The following is a 25288-nucleotide window of genomic DNA, read 5'->3' on the forward strand; positions in this document are numbered from 1 at the left end:
CTGAATTCAATACAAAACACAAAATTCAATTATTTGCAATACAAAAAAAGTTAAACAATAATAGTTATCGATATACATTAGATAATGATGATTGCAGTGAGTTATCGGAATTAAGTAGGGTAGGTACCCTTTATTTTTGATTACAGCTTCACATCGACGTTTCATTGAGCTGACAAGAGTTTTAAGCTCTTCTTTTGTTATTACATGATGCTAGGAAACAATTATAGCCTCAATTAGTTCCCTTTTATTTGATGGGCTTCTCATTCGGACAAGAGTTTTCAAACGGTGCCACAAATTTTCGATAGGATTGAGGTCAGGACTTTTTCCTGGCCATGACAACAATTTAATGCTCTTTGTATGAAACCACTCTTTCGATATTTTGGCCGCGTGGCAAGGAGCAGAATCCTGCTGAAAAATAACAGAAGCATTGTTGGGAAAGAGATCTCTGATGGAAGGTAGAAGTTTCGGTTCTAGAATAGTGTCAATGTATTTTCTGGCATTCAGTGTCCCATTGATGACATGAAGGCGACCAATACCATCTGCTGACATGCATGACCAAATCATAACACTAACTGGGTTCTTCACAGTTGCTTGAATGCAGTCAGGATGTAGCTCTTCTCCTATTCTACGTCTTACATATTTTCGCCCATCACTACCGAATAACGATATCTTAGTTTCATCACTCCATATAACTTGTGACCACTGATCATCTGTCCAATTAATGTGTTCCTTTGCCCACTGTAGTCTTTTTTTTTTTTTTTTTTGCTGAAAATTAAGATAAGGCTTTTTTCGTGGAATTCTACCTCTCAGTCCAACATCTGTTAATCTTCTCCTGATTGTTCTTGAACTGACAGAAACACCAGCATCATTCAGATCATTTCTGATTTCCACTGATGACATTTTTCTATCTTGGAGACATAGTCTTTTTATTCTTCTGTCATCAATAGATGTGGTGCACCTTTTTCGGCCTTTTCCTTCTTTGTTTTTTATTGAATTTGTCTCCTGATATCATAAACAAAACTTTCGGACTCCAGATGTAGTCACTGAACCACCCACCTGTCTTGCAATTTCAGCATAGGAAAGACCACTTTCTCGTAACACAATAATATTACATCTCTTTCTAGGTGTCCAATTTACTCTTTTATTTGATGTCATTGCTTCTTGACTAAATATTAAAAATTTTTACAAAAATTCCTACTTGTAATTGCAGTGTATAAGAAACAGGTCCTCCTTCTACAGAACAAAGCAAAATAATGAATTGTTTCAAGAGTAAACATGATGTCAGCTTCTACTGGCAGTTACTAACATTTGATTGGTTCTCAGTACAAGAACAGTGATTGGCCAGGAAAGCTAGACATTACAAACCACTTCATAACTGTGTTTTTTTATTTATATTAAAGTACATATAACTTTTTTGTATTGCAAATAATTGAATTTTGTGTTTTGTATTGAATTCAGTAATAAATTCTCTTTAAAATGATATATACAAGTTTGCATTTTGCGAAACGTAACATTTTCTATAAGCATACACATAAAAATTTCCAAAAGTGTCCACAATTTTGTCCACCACTGTATTTTCATCTAAATGACACAGAATATTTTTTCCTGTAGTAGAGAGGACCGTGACAGATTTCCTCAAAATATATTAAGATTTTCTGTAAAACAAGGGTCAATTTAAATTGGGAAGAAGAATTTATTTTGCAATATGCAGAATTTTATTTTAAATAAAATAACATCAATGCTAGTAAAATGTTAAATTTTGCACAGTTTTAAAATTCAGCCTAGTAGCCTTTGTCATTTGTTAGGTTTAATTAAGCATTATGTATCGACAGTTGATATTAATCATAGAACTTGTAACAGATAACTATGCAGTATATGTTATCTTGTAACTTTTAATTTTGTTTTCTAGTATTATTTGTAATATTATAGTTGAAATTTAAATCTGCATATAAAATAGCACCCTCTACTTTGTTGCATCAGAGTTGATGAATTACTGTTGCATCAGAGTTGATGAATTTAAATTAATTCAAATTTACAACTGAGACGTTATGCAAAGATGAATATTTTGCTTGCGTAGGGGCTAAATAGTGGGAATAGTGAGGTGTACTTTTGTAGTAATAGCTAAAACGAAATAATAACCATGTAATTTGAAAGAAGAAGTGAACTTATGAAGAAATTGTAAACAACTGTTTTTTGTAGATGGACTCAGTATAATTACAGTTATAAAGAGTAACTTCATAAAAAAGGCAATACAGTTGACGGGAGGCAGAGACACAATCATTCTACTGAGAGGTTAGGTGGTATTATCTTGTGTCCCCATTTATCTAGCATTAGGAGATAATCAAATAATATTGTAAGATATTGTAGCCATTGTGGCTCAGGACATAATTACATAATATGTGTAACTAAAAATGTGCCCATGAACCACCCCAAATATCATAGCTTGAGAATTTAACGGCTGAAATATTGTGGCTCGAGATTTCAAGTTTTTGTTTAAAATATTATCACTCGCTATTTTAGGTACTCAAAATACTTTAAGCAGAATATACTTTTACAGTAGTACGCATTACTTTACAAAGACAACAACTTCACAGACTTTGCAGAAATTTACAAACAAATATTGCACAACATCCAAATGCAGTACTAATACAGCAAGTTAAAGTTCTGGGAGAAAAACTGAGTGAATATTAAATTCTTACTCTAGGCACTCTTCCTGTGAAGCCCCCCCCAAAAAAAATATTATAATAAAATTTTAAAAAAGAAAAGAAAAAAATTATATAATGAGGCATAGATTAGCTCCAAGTTTTGCAAGCTTGTCAATAATCTGGGTGATCCTGATGTTGGCTTGTGTATTATTAACCAGCGATTTTAAGGTGGTGTTCTCTCGTAAGTGTGCAGATGATAAGATAACGGTCTGGGGTACCAATTTCTTCACAGATGCAGAGGTTGGTGTTGCTGATGCTATCTCTGTTAAAATATTCAGGAAAAGAACTATGTCTTGTAATTAATCCTGTTAATTAGAGGGAAGTGATGTTGCCTGCATGTAAATTCTAATGCATATGTGTAAACTGTACGACATAATCATCAAGCAGATAAAAGGGAAGTTTGATGAAAATTTTCAATGAAGATAAATTAGCCATCTAAATATACTCTGAAATGTCTAGTCAAATTATTTTGTCTATGAATCTAATAAAAATGAGAGATAAATTAAAAGTTGATTTAGTTTAAGATGATATAATATTTAGCTTTTTCTTAGAATTTTGCATAGTGTTTAAGCTTAGTTTTGAGATAAGAGTTTTACTTATTTGAAACAGCTGCATAGAGAGTATGTAATGTTTTGCACTTAATTGTGAATGAATCATTCAGAAATAATTTTTCATCTACTATCAAAGCAGACAGAAGAATTGATGACATGAGTTTGTTTTTAGATCACAAAGTTGAGAAGTAATCATATAATATTCATAATTTGTGTTTTGAAAAAATTATTTTCAAATGCATACCATAAACATTTTATTTCTTGGAATAAATGTTCAAATTTAAGGAATGGGTCTCGTAAAATACTTTACCATATTAATTATTGACTCAAAAATAAGACTCCTCCTTTTTTTTTCCCCCACTATTTTTGTATTAAAACTTTTTAGGGTCTTACAAACAGATAATAAAAGAAATTGCAGAATGAGAGGAAGGAGTTTAATTACCTTTCTATATAGATTAATTACACTGTTTAAATATTAAATAAACCACATATGTTATTAATATATGCAATACAAAGTCTGATGCCTTGAATTGTTGGCACTTCGGCAATTCTGGATTTTGAATCATTAATTTAAATGTAGCAAGATGACATACGGAAATTATAAAATTAAAAGTATGAAATATTTGTTTATGAAGTAATAAAGCATTTTATGGCTTAGGGAATAAAAATTCACAAAAAAAGCTCAATATTTATTTCTTTGTTTTATTAAACATTTCTTTCAATGCAAGTTATTTGAGCTGTTTCATGTTTCATGCAAATAATTTCTCTTTATAGTTGCAAATTTCAAAATATAATTTCTTGTTTAGTTGCAAAGTCCCGTTATTCAGGTTCTATGATGATAATTCCCACTAAACTGTTAAATGAAAATCTTTTGCATTCTCAAAAACATCTTCATCACTTTTTTCACTATTGGTAGTGATAGTTTCTGGATTTAAAAGCACACTACAGATTTCACTGTCCATTAGTTGACTGCTGGTTGGGACATTGTGATTGTAATGGAAAACTTTTGTTGTCTTCATTTATCATTACTTGTCCCTATTATATTCACAAGTTTTATTAATTGGAAAAATTCACTTTCTGTAGCATTCAAAATCTGTGCCAAAGCTAGTTTTGAAATTGCACTTCTGAGGCCCAAATTCTGCCAGTGCCATTTCTCTTGCCAAGGTTGCTATTAACAGAAAATAACGAATAGGCAAAAACTCTTTTTGACATAATTGAAAATTCCGTACTATTCCATTAAAGCATGAGTTAAAAATGTGCTGCTGTCTCTTTTTCCGCCCCCCCACCACCAATTGTTGCCATGTGTAAAATTATGAAATAAAAATAAAAATCAAACAACTAAAAAGAATTAGTTCTATGAAAAGTTTTTTTTTTTTTTTAATTTCTTAATTCTTAAAGTAAATTTTTATTTTTATTTTTTTTTTATCTAGAATATTCTACATATAAATAAAAAAAAATTGAGTCTAAACAGGTGGCATAAAATTACGAATATCATTCAGTATTGCAGAAAAAAAATTCAGTTTTTGAATATAACTGACACCACATAAATTCTATCAAATACTACTCTAAATGGTGGTGAGCAGTGCCCCGCTGACATTTATTTCTCCAATTAGCACTGCCCCCAAAATGCTCCACAGTTTGGGTATGGCATCCAGTTTCGGGGTCTACAAAATTATAACTGTCATAGTGAAATCTTCGTACCCAGCATTTCTTAATTCTTCTTTCTTATATCTTTTTCAGCAGTCTGAAAATGTAATGCTGTCATCGTCAATGCTTTCCTGAATGGCAATCATCAATGTTATAGCTCAATGATTGAAAATGTTGGGAATGGCAACCAGAAAACATTCTTTGTTATCCTGGCATAAACACCCAAATAACCATTATTTTGGAAGAATGCGTCTAATGTTGTTTTTTCTTTTTGTGAAAAAATTTTCATCTATTTCTACGATTTTGTTGGCTCTACTGATTTTATTTCTTTTATGAGACATCAAATTATTTGCACATATCTCCCTGCAGTAAATCTACTGTTGTATTATGGATGATTTCTATATGCAGGTGGCAAAATTCAATCGACATCAATTCCTGACACCACATATAGATAAAACAAACGACATTGAGGAAAGAAAGACACAAACCTTCAAAGCATGTTTTGGTTCTCGATCCTTTTTTTTTTCCCCCCCCCTCGCAACAAGAACATTTGTAACAATGCCATGTGGGAGCTTTGTCTGAGTCAAAAGTTAACTTCATCAAATGATTTTGAGAACAAAGTCCATTGCTATGAATTATTCCTTTGTTCTGAAAGAATCTTATGGTAACCTCTTTGTCATTAGGTTGTTGCCAAATTGTGTAATCCTTCATACTAAAATAAAACAACAAAGTATGGCCAAAAAAAAAATAGTGAGTTATAATATTTTAAACAAAAACTAGAAATCTCGAGCCACAATATTTCAGCTGTTAAATTCTCAAGCTATGATATTTGGGGTGGTTCGTGGCACGTTAACTGACACCGTTCTAATGAAATTGTACCAAAAATTAAAATATAAATTTTGATTGGATAGCTGTAATAACAATCAGCTGCAAAAGATAATAAACTGAATCAAATTAGAAAATTAGGAAGAGTGCAGTTTGCTATATTAACTGAACTTCAGTTCAGAATATAATTCTATCTCTGTTCTCCATCTGCCATAAGAAAAAAACCAGTAAGAGCAACATCCCACTTCTAGCAAAGATGTCTTGAGGCTGTAATTATTATTTAGATTAATAGAAAAATATTAACCTCTCTGCTTTCACAATGATTCACAGGCCAAAAGTGTCATCATGGCTAATGTCAGTCAAGGTCAGGGTGTAATTTCGTAGGAAGTAGTTGTTTGAAAGTGACATACAGGAATCTCAGTTAGCAGGGAGAAAATCACTTTTATGTCACATCTGCTTATTTTTAGTTATTATATTCTCAATACCTAGACTTGAAATTTAAAAAAAAAAAAAAAAAAAAAAAAAATTGCTAGTGGTCTAAAGATTTATATATTTTACATCTGGATTTTGGCTTTGTACTGTGTAAAATGAAAAAGATGAGTGTGATATTTAACTAATAAAATAGTGATAAAAATTAATAAAATAATAGTAATAAAAAATTAATGAATTTAATTGAGAGCTTTTGCCACATCCTGCTTACTCCCCAGATATTGCCCCAAGTGAATTTCACTTATTTCGTGCCTTACAAAATTTTTTACTGGTAAAAAAAAAATTAATTCTAAACAGGATGTACACAATGAACTTTCAAGTTTTTTTTGCATCAAAACCAGAATTATTCTACAGCAATGGCATAAAAAAGCTGCCTGTAAGATGGCGAGACATTGTAGATAATGGAGGAAAATACATAATTGATTAAAATGTTAAATTGTGCTTTTTTATATTTAAAAATTTACCAAAAAATGCGCACGAATTTATGGACTGACCCAGTAAGTCATGTGCATAATTCTTATGACTTTGTACATAAGAATTAATCATTAGAGAATATTATCTAGAATCTATGTATCTATGTATCTAGAAATCTTTGAGTGTTGCTTATGTGGCAAAGTCAGTGCCATCGCTACAGCGTTACGTGCCCTTGGACAAACTGGTATGCTGGGTCCCTTATGACAACCACTAACAGAAATTTAATATAAATGGGGCCGGGCCACTATGCTCCTAGGTCCCTGGGCAAGTACCTATCAAGCTCATGCATTAAGACAACTCTGGGGAGAGGATGCCTCGAAACACCTTTGAAAAGTTTTTATTAGGTTGCTGACTTAAGCATTCGTAACTTGTTACATTGGTTGTCATCCAACATGTTTTTTTTTTGGTCCCCCCAAAAAAATTGCTTTTACAACACAGCTCTTCTTCTTCCCTTTCCTTTTCTTTAGTATAATATTCTCAATTCCTAGATTTTTGGGGGAAAAAAAATGTTTTTGCAGGTGATCCAAAATCATACTTAAATATTTATTTAACTAATTTTTCCTTTAGAATTCATGGTAATTTTATGTTAATTTAGAAGTCAAACAACAAAAATCAGCATTATATTTTCAAATTTTCACAGGACTAGTTTCGTTGGTTTTACCGAACCATCATCCTCGGCTGCAAAAGCTCAAATCAAAGAGAGTGATTAGATAAGATACAATAAGAAGGACTAGACCGTTAAACTACTGGTTAAGACAGGAGTTAAGCTACTGGTGCCATCTGTTGATGAAATGAGAATTAAAACAATTTTCTTAAAGGCTGAAAGCAAAGATGGATTGGAATTAAATGGTCATTAACTAGAACCGAAGAATAATTTATGAATCCCATTCCAGATATGAATTCCTGGGGTATTTACAGGATTCCTTGCCAGTGCAGTTTAATTTACATTGGTCAAACTAAGAAAGCCTTAAAACTTCACATTAACCCCTTAACTGTCGCGGAAAACGTACAAGATTCATTTCCCAGTGCCATGGTTTTTCACACAGGCGCGCCTAGTTATGCGATGTATTGGGGAAAAAAAGTGTAAGTTTTACTTTCTAAAAATTGTTTACTTTCACAAAATAAAGAATAAAAGAAAAAAAAATTAATGCACAAAATTTAATGTTTTGAGTAAAAGTATTATGAAAATGATGTTTTCATCGATTCATTCATTTTTAGACCAGTAAAGTGTAATATCAGGTTTTAGTTTTATATCTTGTGAAATCAAAGTCCGTAATTCGAACTCGCCGGGACTTCAGCAACTCCAGATTAGGGGTTTTTCCGGATTATAGATCATCAATTTAAATCTGGTAAGATGGCATGCAGAAATTATACAATTGAAAATATGAAATCGTAATTTATGAAATAAAGAACAATTATGATCTAAAATTTATCAAAATTTACCAAAAAAAGCTTAATATTTATTTGTTTACTTTATTAAACATTTCTTTCAATGGAAGTTGTTTAAGATGTTTCCACAAAACAGTTCCTTTTTCTTTTTCTTGTGTCATATATAGTGGACTTTCCAATGCCATACTTCTCGCAGAATTTTGAGAAGGATAGGTATTTATCCATTTTTTGCAGCAATTCCATTTTTTGTTTAATGGACATCAAAACATGCTTTCGCTTTGCAGATCCTTTGGCAGCTCCAGAATTGGAAACTCTTTTTGACATAATCGAAAGTTCAAGTTTAATTTTTATAAAATTGTTCTAACAGTCTGCAAAAAATAATAAGCCGGATCCAATTAGAAGATTAAGGAACAGCACAATCTGCAACATTAACTGAAATGCCTTAGATAATTTTAGCCTAACTTATACCGTCTGTTATATATTAAATGCACATGCGTAAACGCATGCGCATACAGTTTTTAGCTTTGAGGTCCGGATTATAAACGTCCGGATTACAGACTATGTACCGTATTTCTTCTGAACTGGTTGAATGCCACGATTTTGTTCTTGATTTTTCATTTGCAACATGTTGGTTCATATACTCATCTACAAAATGGTTAGTTTCAGTAACAATATGAAGCACGAGCAATTCATCAAAAAATATAAATGTGTTTGAAACATCCGTTATATCTTTCTTTATTCCTGGAATCTACTACAAAAAGTAAACGAAAACGGAGAACATAGAATAAAAAAAAACACATTTTACTCAAACAACACCAGCCAATACCGCAGAGTCATTACTTTCATCGCTTTAGACACACCCCTCTCTCCAATTTCTCCCTACACTTCTCTGAAATAGTATCCTCCTTCGCATACTTTGTCAAGGTTATTGGGGTGTTGCATTCCAAAGCTTTATGAATAATTTTACGGATAGCAGCACAAAGCAAATTATAGTATTTTATAAAAATGATGTTTTTATAATAAAAAAGATCCCTAAAATGGAGTTTCGATCAATTCATTTTTAGACCAGTAAAATGTAATATCAGGTTCATCAAAAAATTATATATACGCCCATGGCAGTTAATTCATTGGCTGAGCAAGGCGTATGTATACGCCCATGGCAGTTAAAGGGTTAAGGAGCATGAGACATATGTTACAAAAAAGAAAACACAGAAGTCTTCTGTTGCCCAGCATTGTTGGTCCGAAAATCACACTTTCAATTTTTCCACAGCCAAAATTATCAAAAAGAAATCTTCCATTGGTGAATTAGTTTTTCTAGAGGCATTTCACATTCAAAAAATATTTCTGTTCTAGTTAATGACCCTAATTCCAATCCATCTTTGCCTTTAAGGAAATTATGTTTTAGTTATTGTTTCATCAACAGGTGGCGCCAGTAGCTTAACTCCTGTCCAATCTTTCTTATCTTATCTCATTCATTTGCAATTTTGCAGCTGAGGGTGATCAAAACTAATCCTGTGAAAATTTGAAAATATAACGCTGATTTTTGTTGTTTGACTTCTAAATTAATATTTGTTCGACGCGTTATTGTATCTTATATAAAAATTATAAGTCTCTCAGTGTGTATTTGTATGATAATTTATAATTTCTCAGCTATGGCATTTCAGTTTTGATGGAGTTTAGTATATTACTTTTATTTACATTACATGTTAAAATATTTAGAGACCATTAAAGTTTTGAGTATAAATTGGTATGAATACAACTTCGATAATTTTCTAAAATTTTAAACAAATTTTCATGATAAATACATAAGTGCGTGCTGACGCTTTAATATGTCTAACCAGTTCACAGTTAAACCTCTGAAAAATAAAGCTTGTCTGTGTATAATTCTTGTTTTTTATTTTTAATATGCTATTTGAACTTTGCTTGTGTGGACACTTTTTATGAAAACTGGCATGTTTGATGTTCCTAAAAGTATTCTTACTTTGTACAAATTATGTTTTAAAAACCTACTGACTTATTCCACTTGTCTTCACAGTATCAAGTGTCTGATGAGCAAAATGGTTCATATGCGTTTTGCTAATTTACCAGATACTGAATGATTTCTGGCATACGTAACACAAAAATATTTTGACCAACAAGCTTAGAAACAACTATCATACATTTTTACAAATTTTGTTTTTTCTGTGTTTTTTCCTTTTGAAAAGATTATTTTTCGGGCAATGTTTAAGATCTGAATTGGTGTTTTGCATGTAAGATGAGTACTTGTTTTTTTAAAAAAATCTGCTTAATTAAAGCTGCATGCTAATTTTGCTGTAAACATTTTATATGTAAGTGTAAAAATGTATTTTAAATAGCTACAATTTTTAAAGTTTTTTTTTTTTTTTTTTTTTTTTTTTAATTACAGCTTCCACTTCTCAAATTGATCAGAGTAGACTTATAGTTAGAAAAGTCTACAAAACCAATGAAAGCTCTTATGAAAAGTCAGAAAAATCTACTTATTTTCAAGATGACTTGGTAAACTCTTTTGTCTCTTTAAACAGTTTTATCTTACATTTACACATATTTTGTATATTGCCAAGAATATTAAACTGTCATCTTTTTAATTAAAGCCCGTAATATATTTTAAAATGATGAATATTTTTAATAATGTTTTTCACCTTAAATTTTTAAGTATCTAGTATTTGATTGATTAAAAATGCTTTTTATTTGATATGTATGTCTCAGAAGGAAGGTCCTCCATCTTTAAACTTTCATTTTTTTTTTTAAATTATATGTGTGTGTGCAATTAGAAAATGCAAATAAGTAATTTAATTATTTATTAATAATTTTGTTTCATTTCCAGAAGTTTTGACTTAAACTAATTTTATTTTGCTCCATTTTATATTACATAAAAAGGTTTTATTCCCCTCTTTTTTTGTCTATTATTTGTCTTTGTGGGCTATTTCTCCTTGTACAGTTCAAAAACTTTTTAAATGATTTTTATTTTGAATTTAAAAATTCAGTTTTTACACAGGTTGAGAAATTTTGGTTTTCCTCTTTGATGGCTTATGAATTTGCCATGATGCTCTTCAAAGTACTAATTTCTAAAAAAAATTTTGAGTTTGGCCTAATTCTATATTATATTATTTTGTACAATTAGTTTAAAGTTGAAGCAGAATATATCTTGATTATTGACTTTAAAAGAATAATAAAATTGTTTGCCTTAATTTCTTATTGGCATTTTAATATTTTTTATTTACTTTAATTTTTTATATTACCTCTTTTTACCAAGAAACGAGTTTCACACTTTAGAGGGCTCTAGAATGCATTCTATTGGTCTAAATGAGATAAAATTTGAGCTACAGATATTTCAAATAATGGCTTGATATTTATTAAATAAAAGTTTTAGTACAAAAATCTGCCAGGCGCTGTAACACACATAAAATATTTAATATGCTTTGTTAAATAATATAAAAAAGTAGCAGTATGACTGCTCAACACATCCCCGTTCATGTTTAACAATCTGCTCTAATCGCGAAACCATATTTTCCACAGCTGACCAGAGTGAGTCTGCCGAAATACAAAAAACATGGTGCTAAATGTTGTCCTTCAGATGGTGGTACAGATGCTGGCTTTTCGAGGTAGATATTGTCCTTCAAGAAACCCCACAGCTAAAAGTCAAACAAGGAGGCCATGCTGTTGGAAAATGCCAGCTGCTCACCCATTCATCTGTGAAATGCAATTACTTTACATGATGATCAGTGTGAGAAGGTGTGCCATCCTGCATGAAAATGATGTCCTGGATGCATCCATCCTGAAATTATGAGATTACAAAATCCCTCAGCATGTCGTAATATTGTTGTCCTGTGATAGAACAGGTTTTGATTGCATTTGCAATTATATCTTCAAAAAAATATGGTCCAATGATAAAGGTAGCTGTAAAACCACACCATACTGTCACTTTTTCATAATGCAAGGGTTGTTCATGGATAGCATGACGGTTTTCCACTGTCCATATTCGACAATTGTGGTTGTTAACTTACTCATTGAGGCAAAAGTGGCCTTCATCAGTCTATAGAATGTTCCATGACCAAGTGGCATTATCCACCATTCGAGCAAGGAACTGAAGTGCATAAGATTTACGAACCTCTGAGTCCCTCTTCTGCAATAGGTGCACAAGTTTGATTTTGTAGGGATAAAAATTCAAAATCCACTGTAAAATTTTCATACATTGGAATATGGCATATCCAATTTTACATGGGAAACAACTGGTACACTCACACTACCATGCAGCAACTGCTTGTTGGGTTCAATGACCACAGTAGCCACATTTTTTATGCTTAACGACTGGATTTGCTTTCATCCTCAACCTGTAAGAATGACAAATTTCCCAGTTGTTTCAAATTTCTTTATCATCTTGCATAGGGCACATTGGCAACATTGAACCTCTTCGTATCTGCTTAATATGATGGAAATCTTTTACAGCTGCACAGGAGTTCTGCTGATTCTGGGAGAACAATTTTACCAATAGCTCTTTTTCTTGCAACATAGGCATGATGTGCAGAGAAGTAACTAATACTCGTGCAGAATTCACTTTCTTTTTATCCAAAGAATAATGCTAATAGGCATACACTGTAACGCAAATGATGTTTCATATTTTCAATATATGCAAATAAATACCATTTTACATTATAGCACCATCTATTGACAGATTTATGTATTAAAAATTTTTATTTAATAAATGTCAAGTGCGTCATTTGAATTATCTATAGTTCAAATTTTATCTCATTTGGACCATTAGAACGTGTTCTATTGGCCTTAAAAGTGGGAAAACTTATTTCTTCCTTACCCTGTATAAATATATACACACTCACTGTATGTAAGAAAGTAAACTTAGATGTAATTAGAATTACTGATTACACAGAATGTTGATTCATAATGAAAAGTGAACTTAACTGCAGTCGTAAACAACTTGTCACTATAATTTGTGCCTGTTTCAAAATATTTACATTATATATATATATATATATAATGTAAATATTTAAGCAGAAGCAACAATAGAAGCAGCAAGCAACAGTCCTGCTAGGCCAAAGTGTAGAAAACAAGTGACCAGTATTCAGGATGAAATCTTAATTCAGAATGAGTTAGTTTTGGTTTTCAATGTATTTGATTGAATAATTAGTAATGCTTTGAAGTTGGTATAGGCTATATGAGTTTTTAGTTCCATTTACATCACCAGCATTATGTAAAAGTCATATGACATAAATTAATCTTGAAATGTCGTAATGCAGAAAAAAAAAAAAAATTACTATTTTTAGAATAGAGAAGGGAAATACTCAAATTAAAATTAAGCATTAAGGGGGCCATTTGCTAATTTAAATTATAATTTATATTTACATATTTTTTATCTTACCTATCCCTATTTCAAGAAGAGAAAGCTGTAGTGACACAGAAGCCGTTTTAAAGAAAAAAGTGCTGAAAGTGAAAAAGGCCTGTAACAAGTGAAGAGAAATGTAAATCATAAAATTTTGACCAATCTAATTAGTTAAATAATTATAAAATATAATTTTTAGAGTCCTGTTAAGTTTTTCAATATTTCAGTGCAAGTCTTTCTGTTTTACAGTCCACATAATCATAATTCTTCAGGGAAGGTTTTGTTTCCCACAGATTATCACAAAAAAACCTTTTACGTAACCACCACTTTTTCTAATTAACTGTAACACATATAGAAATTTATGATACTTATATTAATATTGATGAATTATAATTTAACATCATAACTATAGTAATAGTAATATTGCAAAAATTATGGTTTCAATGTTATTATCTTTCACTTGGAATTCCATATTTTACCATATTGGGCAGCCTCGCAGTACTTAAATAAACATTTCCATCACTAGATTGTATCAGCTAACCGGTGTGTTTTTTCTGCACTAGTGGCCAAGAGAAGCCATGGCAGTTATTTGAAAAATCCTCCATTCTTTCCATAAGGTGGCCTTTGTGAACTGCACTAAAAATATTCCATAATAAAAATGTATAAAATAATAATGATAATGTATTTAAAAAATTACACTCAGTCATAAAATGAGAGCCTTCAACAGTACCTTATATGAAGAGAACAAAAGAAACAATTGTTTAGAGGTAATAATGGCTCTATGTTGGAACCAGTACTACCTATACATACTCTATACTTGACATACGAGGGCCATCCAGGAAGTAAATTACGTTTCCGTCTGTGTCCGCTAGGGGCGGGGCTAGCGCGGCCATCTTGGGGTCAGAGCGTTGCGCAGCTCAGTCTGCATCTAGCCGTGCTAGTGAGAGGTTCGTGCTGTGCTCCGTTCAGATACTGTGACGGTTTGAAATGTCTGCGTTAATTGAAAATCCCGCGAGCTGCGAGGTGCACTCAGTAATAAGGTTTCTGACTGCAAAAAACTGTAAACCGATAGAAATCTATCGGCAGCTTCGTGAAGTGTATGGGGACAACATTATCACTGAAGGTGGAGTGCGTCAGTGGGTCATAAGATTTCAAAATGGCCGAACCAATGTTCATGACGAAGATCGAAGTGGGAGACCCAGCATAGTGACCGCCGAACTTCTCGAAAAAGTCGATGCTAAAGTCCGTGAAAATCGAAATTTCACAATAACGGAACTTTCTTTGAGTTTTCCACAAATTTCGCGAAGTTTGTTGCACGAAATCATCAGCGAAAAGCTTGGTTACCACAAGTTTTGTGCAAGATGGATTCCAAAAATCTTGACAGAGGACCACAAAAATCAGCGAATGGCTGCAGCGTTGAACTTTTTGGACGCTTACCATAAGGATGGTGACTCTTTACTCAATCGCATCGTTACTGGTGACGAAACATGGGTGAAACATGTGAACTGTGAAACGAAATTGCAATCAATGCAGTGGGGGCACACAAGTTCTCCCCAAAAACCCAAGAAATGCATGCAAACAATGTCGGCAAGGAAGATGATGGCGACTGTTTTTTGGGACAGAAAAGGTGTAATTTTGGTGGACTTCCTGGAAAGAGGCACTACAATAAACTCTCAAAGGTATTGCCAAACTCTCCAAAAACTCAGAAGAGCAATTCAAAACAAGCGCAGAGGAATGTTGAGCTCTAAGATCTTGTTGATTCACGACAATGCCCGGCCCCACACGGCAAATGTCACTCGTAAAGTTCTTGAATCTTTTAAGTGGGAGTTGTTTCCTCATCCGCCGTACAGTCCCGACCTGGCACCGAGCGACTTCCACCTATTCCCAGCAATGAAGAAGTGGCTGGCTATGCAGCGTTTTGATGATGACGCACAGCTGCAAGAAGAGGTAACGAAGTGGTTGAAGGCGCAGGCGGCCAAATTTTTCGACGAAGGAATTTCCAAGCTCGTACATCGCTACGATAAATGCCTTAATTTGTATGGTGACTATGTAGAAAAGTAGTATTTGAGTGTGGCTTTCATCTGTATATAATAAAATTTGTTTCCTATACTTTGTTTATTTTTTTATTCCAAAACGTAATCTACTTTCTGGATAGCCCTCGTACAATTATGCATAAATATTAGAATTCGTTTCTATAATTTCATATGACTTATCTGTATAAATTATACCTTTTAATTACATTACTCATAATTAATTTTATTATCATTATTCACTTTGTAAAATTATTGATATTATGTTCATTATCAAAATATTAAATATTTTCTGTATTATATCAAGAATACTATTTTACATTCATTTTCTGTGGTAGTATTTAAAATTATTTTACTTATTTTTAATATTCACTTCATTATGAGAATGAAATTTCTGACATTAATTCAGACACTTTAAAATTAATTCAAAATATAATGATCAGTGACATAATTTAATAATCTTCCCTGAAAAAAATCTGAAAATTCTTAACTCAAAAATAGTTATTTATATTTCTAATGCCATAAAATTTTTAATCTTTCATTTTCATTAAACTATTAAATATAAAATGAAACAGTATTACATGTTTAAATTTCAAAATAGCATCAATTAGTTAATAAATTATTTAGTTCATAGTTATGAAAAAAATTAAACTACTCTATAAGCAATAAATAAATAAATAAATAAATAAAATGAACCAGCAAAATTAATAAATGTGAAACCATTAAATAAAAATATCAGAATACTTGTGTTTTCATTCCTTGAACACTGTTTCACCCCCCCCACAAGTCAATAAAATCAAATTGCAAAAATTTTAACTAAAACACTTCATACAAAATTTAAAACCCACTTCAACAATATCATTTTTATTTCATGAAAAAACAGTAATTTAATACACTGTGACGAAAAGAAAAAACTTATTGATAAAAACCTGTAAGGATGTATATTAAAATGCAGGAATCAGAAACAGATAAAAAGCATTTCCCACGATTCTGTGTAGAGTAAATGACACTTGATTCATGACCTATGTTAGTTTTTAATGCAAAAGTGGAAATGTATGAAAATATCTTACAAATAGGGTTTGAAAACACTTTCTATGAATACAGGCTGATAAATGGAAAGGTGAATCGTTTTGTAGTTGATTGGAAAATACTTTTATTGAATTTGAAGCACTAAGTAAATCACAGATGCTGTCATGTTGTTAATTTAGAATTTCAGTGATGAATTTTTCCATTGATGCACCTGCATTTATGATACAGGGTGCAGCAGCATTCATAGCGTAATTTCACTTGCGTAGTACAATGACATACTGCATGAATGCGTGAAAGCTCTTGGCGCATTCATGTACTAATGAGCTGCCATTTTGAGTGTGACAGTGATATGGATGGGTGGAGTGCACAGCATCGTGCCTTTGCTGTTGAAAGTTATTTCAAGAATAGCTACTCTGTTATTGCTACCCAGCATCTATTTCGGCAGCATTTCAACTTGGGACATCATGGGAAAGTTCCAGATGAACGAACCATTGCGACAGACATTTCCAGGTAAAGTGATCTTTCCTGTGCAGACGTTTTCCTTTGGGGCCACCTGAAGCAAGAAGTTTTCTGAACACGTTGTGCCACCATTCCTGAGTTGAAGGATCACATCAGAACTATTGGCGGCAATGTCCCAGGGAATATGTTACGTCAAGTTATGGCGAGCTTCCAACGCCACCTAGATGAATGTGTTGTGCAGAGGGGGCATCATATTCAAAAAGTAATCCACACAATGGACAATGACTTACACATTAGTAAATGGCATACCTTTAACTATGAATTGACATAAGTTGTAATAAATAAATTACAGGTACTGCCTTATGGTGTGGTTTTAATATCCTACTATGAATGCTGCCGCATCCTGTATTTTGTCATCTCACTGTAATGAAGCAATTTTTAGATGTAAGAAGCTGTATGATGTAGAAATGTGGATTGCACAGAATGTTGAACCATAATGAAGAGCAACTTAGCAGCCAAGACATTAAATGTTCATCTTCATTTCAGTAAATGTTGTGGTCACAAACAACTTGGCATTCTAATTCATGCCTGCAATCCAAAATATAACTCAAAATGTTTATATTTTGGATAGCTTTGTTGTAAAAAAAAGAGAGGCAGCAACCAGCAGTCCAGCTGGGCCGAAGTACAAAAAGTGACTTGTGTTCAGGATGAAATCTCACTTTAAAATGAGTTAGTTTCAGTTTTCTGTGCATTTGATTGGATAATTAAGACATCCTTTAAGCTGTTTACATTCTCAGCATTATGTAAGAGTCATATGACATGAATTAATCACAAAATGATGCAGTGCAAAAAAAGGTATTAATGTTTTTAGAATAGAGAGGGGAAATGCTCAAATTAAAATGAAACATTAAGAGGCTATTGCTAATTTAAATTATAATTTATATTTACATATTTTTTACGTGCAAGTTATCAAAATGTGAAGAAAGTTTATTACTAAATTACACTTAATTGGAACAGTCCTTTAAACTCTTAATATTAATTGCGTACATCTCCTCTTCAAGGTTCATATTGCACCATGTTATATCACACTTTACGTGTAATAACTGCAATGTGAAATCTTTTCCCAGTCTCTGCTCAGAATTAAAACAGTAGAACCGAGCTTTTAAAATACTGACAGCTTCGTACTACGTCCTACTTTCTCGCTTACTGTTATTAGTATAACTCATATTCACTGCTTCGCTACCTTCTGTATTGTTTAAGATGTAATATGTGCATATAAACTTGTGGTTGTGCAGTTTGCACCAGTTATGTTGTACCAATTAAGATGTATTTAAAAGATGTTTCAAAAGTATACAAGAATAAATTATTTATTCAGTGTGGCAAATCTTGTCTGCAACTTCATCTACTATGCAGTAACTTCAAGCTATATCACTCATATAATCATCTTGGTCAAAACTGAAAAGTTATAAGTATCATCTCTAGTCGGCTGTCTGCTAAGTTCTGTCAATATACTACAACTGTGAACCTCTAAAATATCACATATATATTATGTAAGATAAAAAGTTAAAAGCTAGGAATTATACATAATATGTAAGATAAAAAAATATATAACTATGAATATTGTAATGTCAGAGTACCCATGTTGGGTACAAGAAAAGACAGGTTGTCTTTTAAAATATTTATTTTAAAAACTTAATTAGAAATTCTTGATTAAATAGTAAAATAACTGAATCATTACAGCCATAAATTAAACAAAAGCCACTGGCGCAGCGAGGATGCCAAAATGCGTCTGTTCTCTCTCGTTTACAGTATCAAAAAACTGTTGCACAAAGCTCTCTTTTCGTTTTGGTAAGAAACCTGGAAAGAGAATAATTAGTCCCTTATTGTCAGAAACCACAGGAAGGGGTTTCCGCTGCACGTTTTTTCAAAGTTCTTCTGTTCATTTTGTCTCTGAACAAAACAGGAAGTTCTCATTAAGCACCTCTGGAAGTTCGAGGGGTGCATATATCTAATCGTCACAACTCCTACCCTCCCCGGGGGTGGGGGTTTCAGAACTCCAATTCCTAGTACCTTACCACAGCAAGTCTTAATAAATAAAGCTAACTAATAGTTATTAGCACTAATACTTTATTTTCCACAATGCTAAGTACCAAGGATAAACATAACAAGAGGCCAGTTAAAAAAAACATATGATCAATATAATACTGAGAAATAAACTTAATTATACACATACAAATAAAGAAGGTATAATTTTCTGAAAAATGTAATATACAATAAACTGTCCTAAGTTTAATATTAATTATATATCTAGCCAGGCTGAAAAGGCAAACCATGCAGATTTTTAATTTTCCATTTGTGATAATCTCTCAATGGTAACCCAACACCTGGATGAGAACTGCTACATTTGACCTCAAAATAAACATGTACATTTAATTTGGCTTTAAGATGAGAAAAACTACCTCATTACAAGTTGGATTCACATCATTCATGAAGTAGCTATATTTAACCTTTTCGCGACGGCGCACCTTCGTTTAAGACACTCGTGCGGGACGGAAGGAAATCGAAGGCAGTCACCGTACAGGACGAAGGTTTTGCATCGCTAAGCCTAATTTTATAAAAAAAAAAAAAAAAAAAAGGCTTCGCTTCTAGCATCATAATTTTTGGTACCATTTTAGATTATTACTTGAGCTCTTATATATGTTAAAGTTACCACTTGATAATGTTTTTTTCTTTATTTTACATGAAAATATACTTAAAAAATTGCTTATCTTATAAAATAATTATAGGAAGCGCTATTCAAATTATTCCAAAGTTTTAATTGATAAAATCCATCAGTAAAGCTTAAAATTAATAAAACAACACAATAAAGACTATTTACTGTAAGAAGTAACAAAATTTAAAATGATGACTGAGTGTGGTAAATCTCGAAGCACTGAGAAGTATCACTTTCTAAATCTTAGAAAAAATATCACTTTCTAACTCTTTAGAAAATGAATCATCACTCTCATCTGTGCGTTAATAAATGGTTCATTGACCACACGTGGGTATTCTTCCTCTGATAAATAGCACCTTACTGCCATAATAGACTGGAGGTGAAGCTTTCTGAAATAAAAAGAGAAGAAATGGAAATATATCTGAAGGCAATGCAAAACGTAACAATACTCCACATACTAACTCTAAAAGACCGTACATAGTAAAGGAAAAATAGAATTAAAAAAGGAATTGGATATAAATCAGACACGCGAATGTTTTCATTAGTACGCAGCAATTTAAAGAGCTCACCTCTGTTTACGCTTCCCCTGCTGCCCCCCACCCTCGCAAGAGCTGATGACTAAAATACCAAAGTGAAGCAGAATATATCAAACTCAAGGTCAGGAACCTAAAACTGTGTTCATTTTAAAAGTATTAGACATAGGATGTAATCTAGTGGCTTTCAGAAAAACGTTCCAGCTTAAAATGCGTATACGCATCACCCGTCCTCTGAATGCAATCTCGAGCGATGCATGGATAGGATGCCCAGCTGTAAGAGACGCTCTTAGGGAATGCGTATATAGGGCATCCGTCCTGAAAGGGTTAAACCCCTTTGACCCTTCAGTACCAGGCACCAGTATAGATGAATGATGAACTGGGGATTCTATTTTTCATGGTAAATTTATACTACTCGGTGTCTTGGGCAATTCTCCTACGGAATTTTTAGGTATTTGCAAACCTTCCGAGTCTGGTTGGTACAAAACATCATTTAGCTTATCTACAGTTTCTTGTTCGTGCCGAACCGAAAAGGAACCTCTTAACTCATTCACATTTCCCAAATGGTTACACTGATCATCTAACGTGACTAAGTCAAAAGATGGTTTTACATCGTCACTTTTCTTTTCTAGATCAGACAACTGCATCTTGTCTATAGTAAGTAGTGTCAGGTCGTTCACCTCAGTTTCAGGTAGGGCGAAGTTGGCCTCCTTCATCCCTTTTGTTGGGAACGAAGTTTCGCCTGAGGGTACGAGTTCGCCGCGTTCAGACTGCAGTGGACAACTTTTTCTGATTTCATTTCTTGATTGACTCGGAACTCGAGTCTGTACTACGTTTACTTGAAAGGAAAGTTTATCGTGTTGATCTACTGCTAATTTTTCGGCTGTTCTGTTTCCTAAGAAATAATGGCCAGTGTCCAATTCATTTCGAATGACCGCAGCTTTTGTTGTTACTTGGCCAAAAGTTCCTTTATTGTAACGTTTGCTAAGGGTAAACAAATTGGGGCCTTTTCAAATGGGTGTTTTACCCAAACAGGCTCACCTGTCAGCATCGAAGGAGTGAGATATTTCTTGCAAATTATATCAATGCATGACACGGTATCTCTCAAAACTGGAAGATCAAAACCGTTCACTTTAGCCATCATTAGATACAGGGCTAAACAATCTTCTTCAATGTCCTGGACTCTATTTACAATAAACGGATTTTTGAGATCCTTTTTAACTTCCAGACATTGAGGCTTTAAGTGTTCAGTTGAACCACACAAATAACACTTAAGTGGTCTTCTCATATCATATTGACACTCATTCTGATTCTGGAGATGTTCCTTTCTGTCAGAGGCATATCTATCTTCCCCTCCAGACTGGTGATACTTTTGCGGATCTCTTGAATTTAAATGAATTTTATTTCCTCATTGTGACTCAGAACTATTAACAGGAGATATCTTCTTTCGCGTTTCACGTATGTTTTCATACTCTTCTAGCATTTCTGCTAATTTATCTGGAGTCGTAATCTTCGACCATTCGTCAATAAAATGCTGCCGCACTTCGACATTTACACTGCGCTTCATTTGGTCTGTTATCATGAGATTCTTTAAAAAAAAGTACAAAATCGGTAACTTCCAAACCTGCAGTCCATTCTTCAAAATAATTCCTTAATTCAAAGGCAAAATCTCTCCAAGTGGTTCGAGTGTTTTTCTGGGGTTCCGTAAATTTGATATGAAACTTTTCTGGACTAAGCTTAAACCTTTTAAGCAATATCCTCTTTACGTAATCGTAGTCGTAAGCGTGCTGCTCTGGTTCTCGTATAATCAGCTGAACTATGTCAGTTGGCAAAATTGTCAATAAAACCAAAACCCATTCTGACTGATGAAGATTTGCACGCTTTGCTTGGCGCTCAAACATGACTAGATACAAACTAATGTCGTTGTAATGGCTTCACGAATGAATAAGGCACCATTAAAAAAAAAAACGAAACAAACATTTATTAAAATTAACGTTCAAAGAATAATAGTAAACTCGGAGCAGTACCTCGCTCCCTTAACATATGGAAATCTACCACCTTCCTCCTCTGAGGCTAACATGCAACTGTCGTCTCTCTCATTTTCTGGGCTCTGGCAGGCAGCTGATTGGCTTACCGTAGCCAGATACATGACACGCCCCCCCGGTAAGATTGTGCTACGCCAAAGCGAAGCAGAATCTGAAAACTGAACCAACAAATGAGTTCACAAACTTAAATTGTATACTCCACATACCAATGCTTAACAGTTAATTCAAAATATATGAATATGTATACAAGACGTAATAACATATTTATGTGCAATAAGCATAAGTGCAATAAACATTCATCTCACAACAGATGAACAGACGCTTTGATACAACACCAGAGTTCTGTAATAAAACATATGCAATATTATTTCAAAACACAATATTATAATGCAACATTAAATCAGTAATTTGTTTTTCAAAACAGATGGAAAATAGCTCTCGTACAATTCTGGAACAAATGAAAAATAACTAATGCAAAGTTTTAAACATATGAATTCATACTTAGTTCACACCTACTTCATTCACTTACTAGTCTTGAAAGACTATCTGCATTTTTAATTGTGTACCAGGGCAATGAGAAATCTGAATATTCTAACGCTGAAGTGTGCCATTGCCCATCTCTGTAATTTGGCTGAATGCGGTGCCAACTTATGCAAATGTAATAATGGATTATGATCGGTGATCAGCTCAATATTCGATCCAAACACCCAACACTCAACCTTTTTTAATGACCACACAACGGCATAAGCCTCGCGTTCAATAGTTGACCAGTTCTGCTGAGTTTTCGAAAGTTTTTGACTGGCAAAGCTGACAGGATGCAAACTGCCTTTGCTGTCTCGTTGTGACAAGCAAGCACCAACACCATATAAACTAGTATCACACTGTATGGTGTAAGGTTTTTCTGGTTCTGGAGTGTACAGTTTTGGTGCTTCACACAGTCGACGTTTCAAATTTTGAAATGCTGATTCCTCAACATCAATCCATGGAATTATCTCAGGAATTTTCTTTTTCGTAAGCTCCGTCAATGGGTGAGCTATTTCTGCATAATTCTTTATGTAATCACGATAATAGCTGAATAAGCCTAATGCACTCTTTAGAGCAGTCTTTGTTTTAAGACTTTTTATAATTTCGATGGCTTGTAATTTTTCAGGATCAGGTTGATGTCTTCCAGCTCTTATTATATGTCCTAAATACTTTATCTCCAAACGTGCAAAAACACATTTCGTTATGTTCACCGTAAATCTGCGATCACTTAATGTAATTAGCACAGCATCTGAATTTTGAATTCCAATCTGGTGAAAAGATAGCAATATCATCAATATAGGCTTTGCAAAAATCACTATGTTCAAGGTTCGTACGGTCCTTAAAAGTCCTTAATTTTTTCAAAAATGATTTTTGGTCCTTAAAAGTCCTTAATTTTGGCCAAAATGAATAAACGGTCCTTAATTTTGCTCATTTGACATTTCTTATTATTTCTAATGATTGCCATTCTAAGTGTGAATTATGATTTCTCATGAATATGGAATTAAAATTACACGGCTCTTAACCAATCTGTTGGCGGATTTGCATGGCAAACGATAAAAAAAAACAATTCGCTACCCGAACGAAAGTATCGGTGTCTGATTGGCTATTCACCCAATCTTTCGAAACAGGTGTTATCCATAAATTTAGGCAGATTGTGACGAAAGCGTGAAGCCGGAAGTTCTTTAAGAGGTGAAAGTGATGATGAAGGTGCTCGAATAAAAAAAACGAGGGGGGGGGATTTTGAAAATATTTGCCAAAATTAGAGCAATCCCAACCTGGAAGGCCACAACCTTTCCGACGCCAATAGGAACGAGATGCCTGGAAAGTGCATTTTCAATAAACTGTGGCTTCATCAAGTTGACTACAAAGACTGGATATTGATGGATGGCAATCCTTAAATGTGGTCTTTGACTGAAACAAATTGAAATTTCTAGAATTGGAGAGTCAGCGCTGAAAATTCACATGAAAATTAAGTTTCGTTTTATCATTTCAATTTGTTTTTTACACAGTTTTGCTTAGCTTAATTTCTGTGTTTGTTTCAATTAAGCCATAAATTAATTTTTTATCACCTTCTACGGAGTTTATTCTCTTTTGCACATACTATATGTATGGGATATCGGGATTATGAGTTTATTTCTGCATCGACTTCGCATGAAATCTGTTCGCTCCATTTCGATTTTAGGTCGCCAAGGCCAAATTCTGTAACGCTAGCCGAGAAAAAGCGAAGTTCGGAAATATGTTTTGAAGCTTCAATAGACAATTAAGTATTTGGTTTAAACCTATGTTGTTGATAGTAATGCATAATTTTTTCTAATGGTGATACAATTATTAGTTGAAAATAACTAACTAATTAAAAATTGTTTAATATTTTTAAAGCTGAAAACAACTAATTGAAACTAATTTTCCTGAATTAACTAGACGCAAAATTAACTTTCATGAATTACTAAATTTATTGGGTAGAAGTTTAACTGAAAATATACATTCCGTATTATATATATATATTTATACAGTGCAAAGTCCGAGGTCTGGACTCATCGGGACTTCGGCGATCCCAGATTTGAGATTTTTCCGTATATTAGATTATTTTAAATCTACTAAGATAGCACATAGAAATTATAAAATTGAAAATATGAAATCGTGATTTATGAAATAATGAAGCATTTATGATTTAAAGGGTATCAAAATTTACAAAAGAAAAGAGCTTAATATTTATATATTTACTTTATTAAACATTTCTTTAAATGTGAGTTGTTTGATTTGTTTTCTCTGCTAATACTTTAGACTAATACTATAGACATATAATTTCTTGTTCAGGTATTAAGTTCCATTGTTCAAGTCCTGTAATTGCTGTGTCGAGAATACCATCTAACTTGTCAATTGAAATTTTTTCGTTTTCAATAACCTCTCTGTCACTTTGTTCACTATTCGTAGTTGTATTTTCTGGATTTAGAACCATACTACAGATTTCGCACTCCGTTAATTGATTGATGATTGGGCATTGTCATCGCAATGAAAAACTTCT

General features: G+C 32.9%; 1 protein-coding gene across 3 annotated transcripts in view; it reads left to right on the top strand.

The window, feature by feature from the left end:
• Alg12 (Alg12 alpha-1,6-mannosyltransferase) overlaps window positions 1-25288 on the top strand; it is a 191244-nt gene that overhangs the window by 43493 nt on the left and 122463 nt on the right. For all 3 annotated transcript variants that reach the window (XM_085817381.1, XM_085817382.1, XM_085817380.1), the window contains one exon: window positions 10485-10594. In XM_085817381.1, coding sequence (XP_085673507.1) covers window positions 10485-10594 — 110 coding nt within the window. The remainder of the gene's footprint in view (window positions 1-10484; window positions 10595-25288) is intronic.

Source organism: Stegodyphus dumicola, chromosome 5 (assembly GCF_044657685.1).
Source record: "Stegodyphus dumicola isolate Sdum_Otavi_A_Nest chromosome 5, ASM4465768v1".
Lineage (NCBI taxonomy): Eukaryota > Metazoa > Arthropoda > Arachnida > Araneae > Eresidae > Stegodyphus > Stegodyphus dumicola.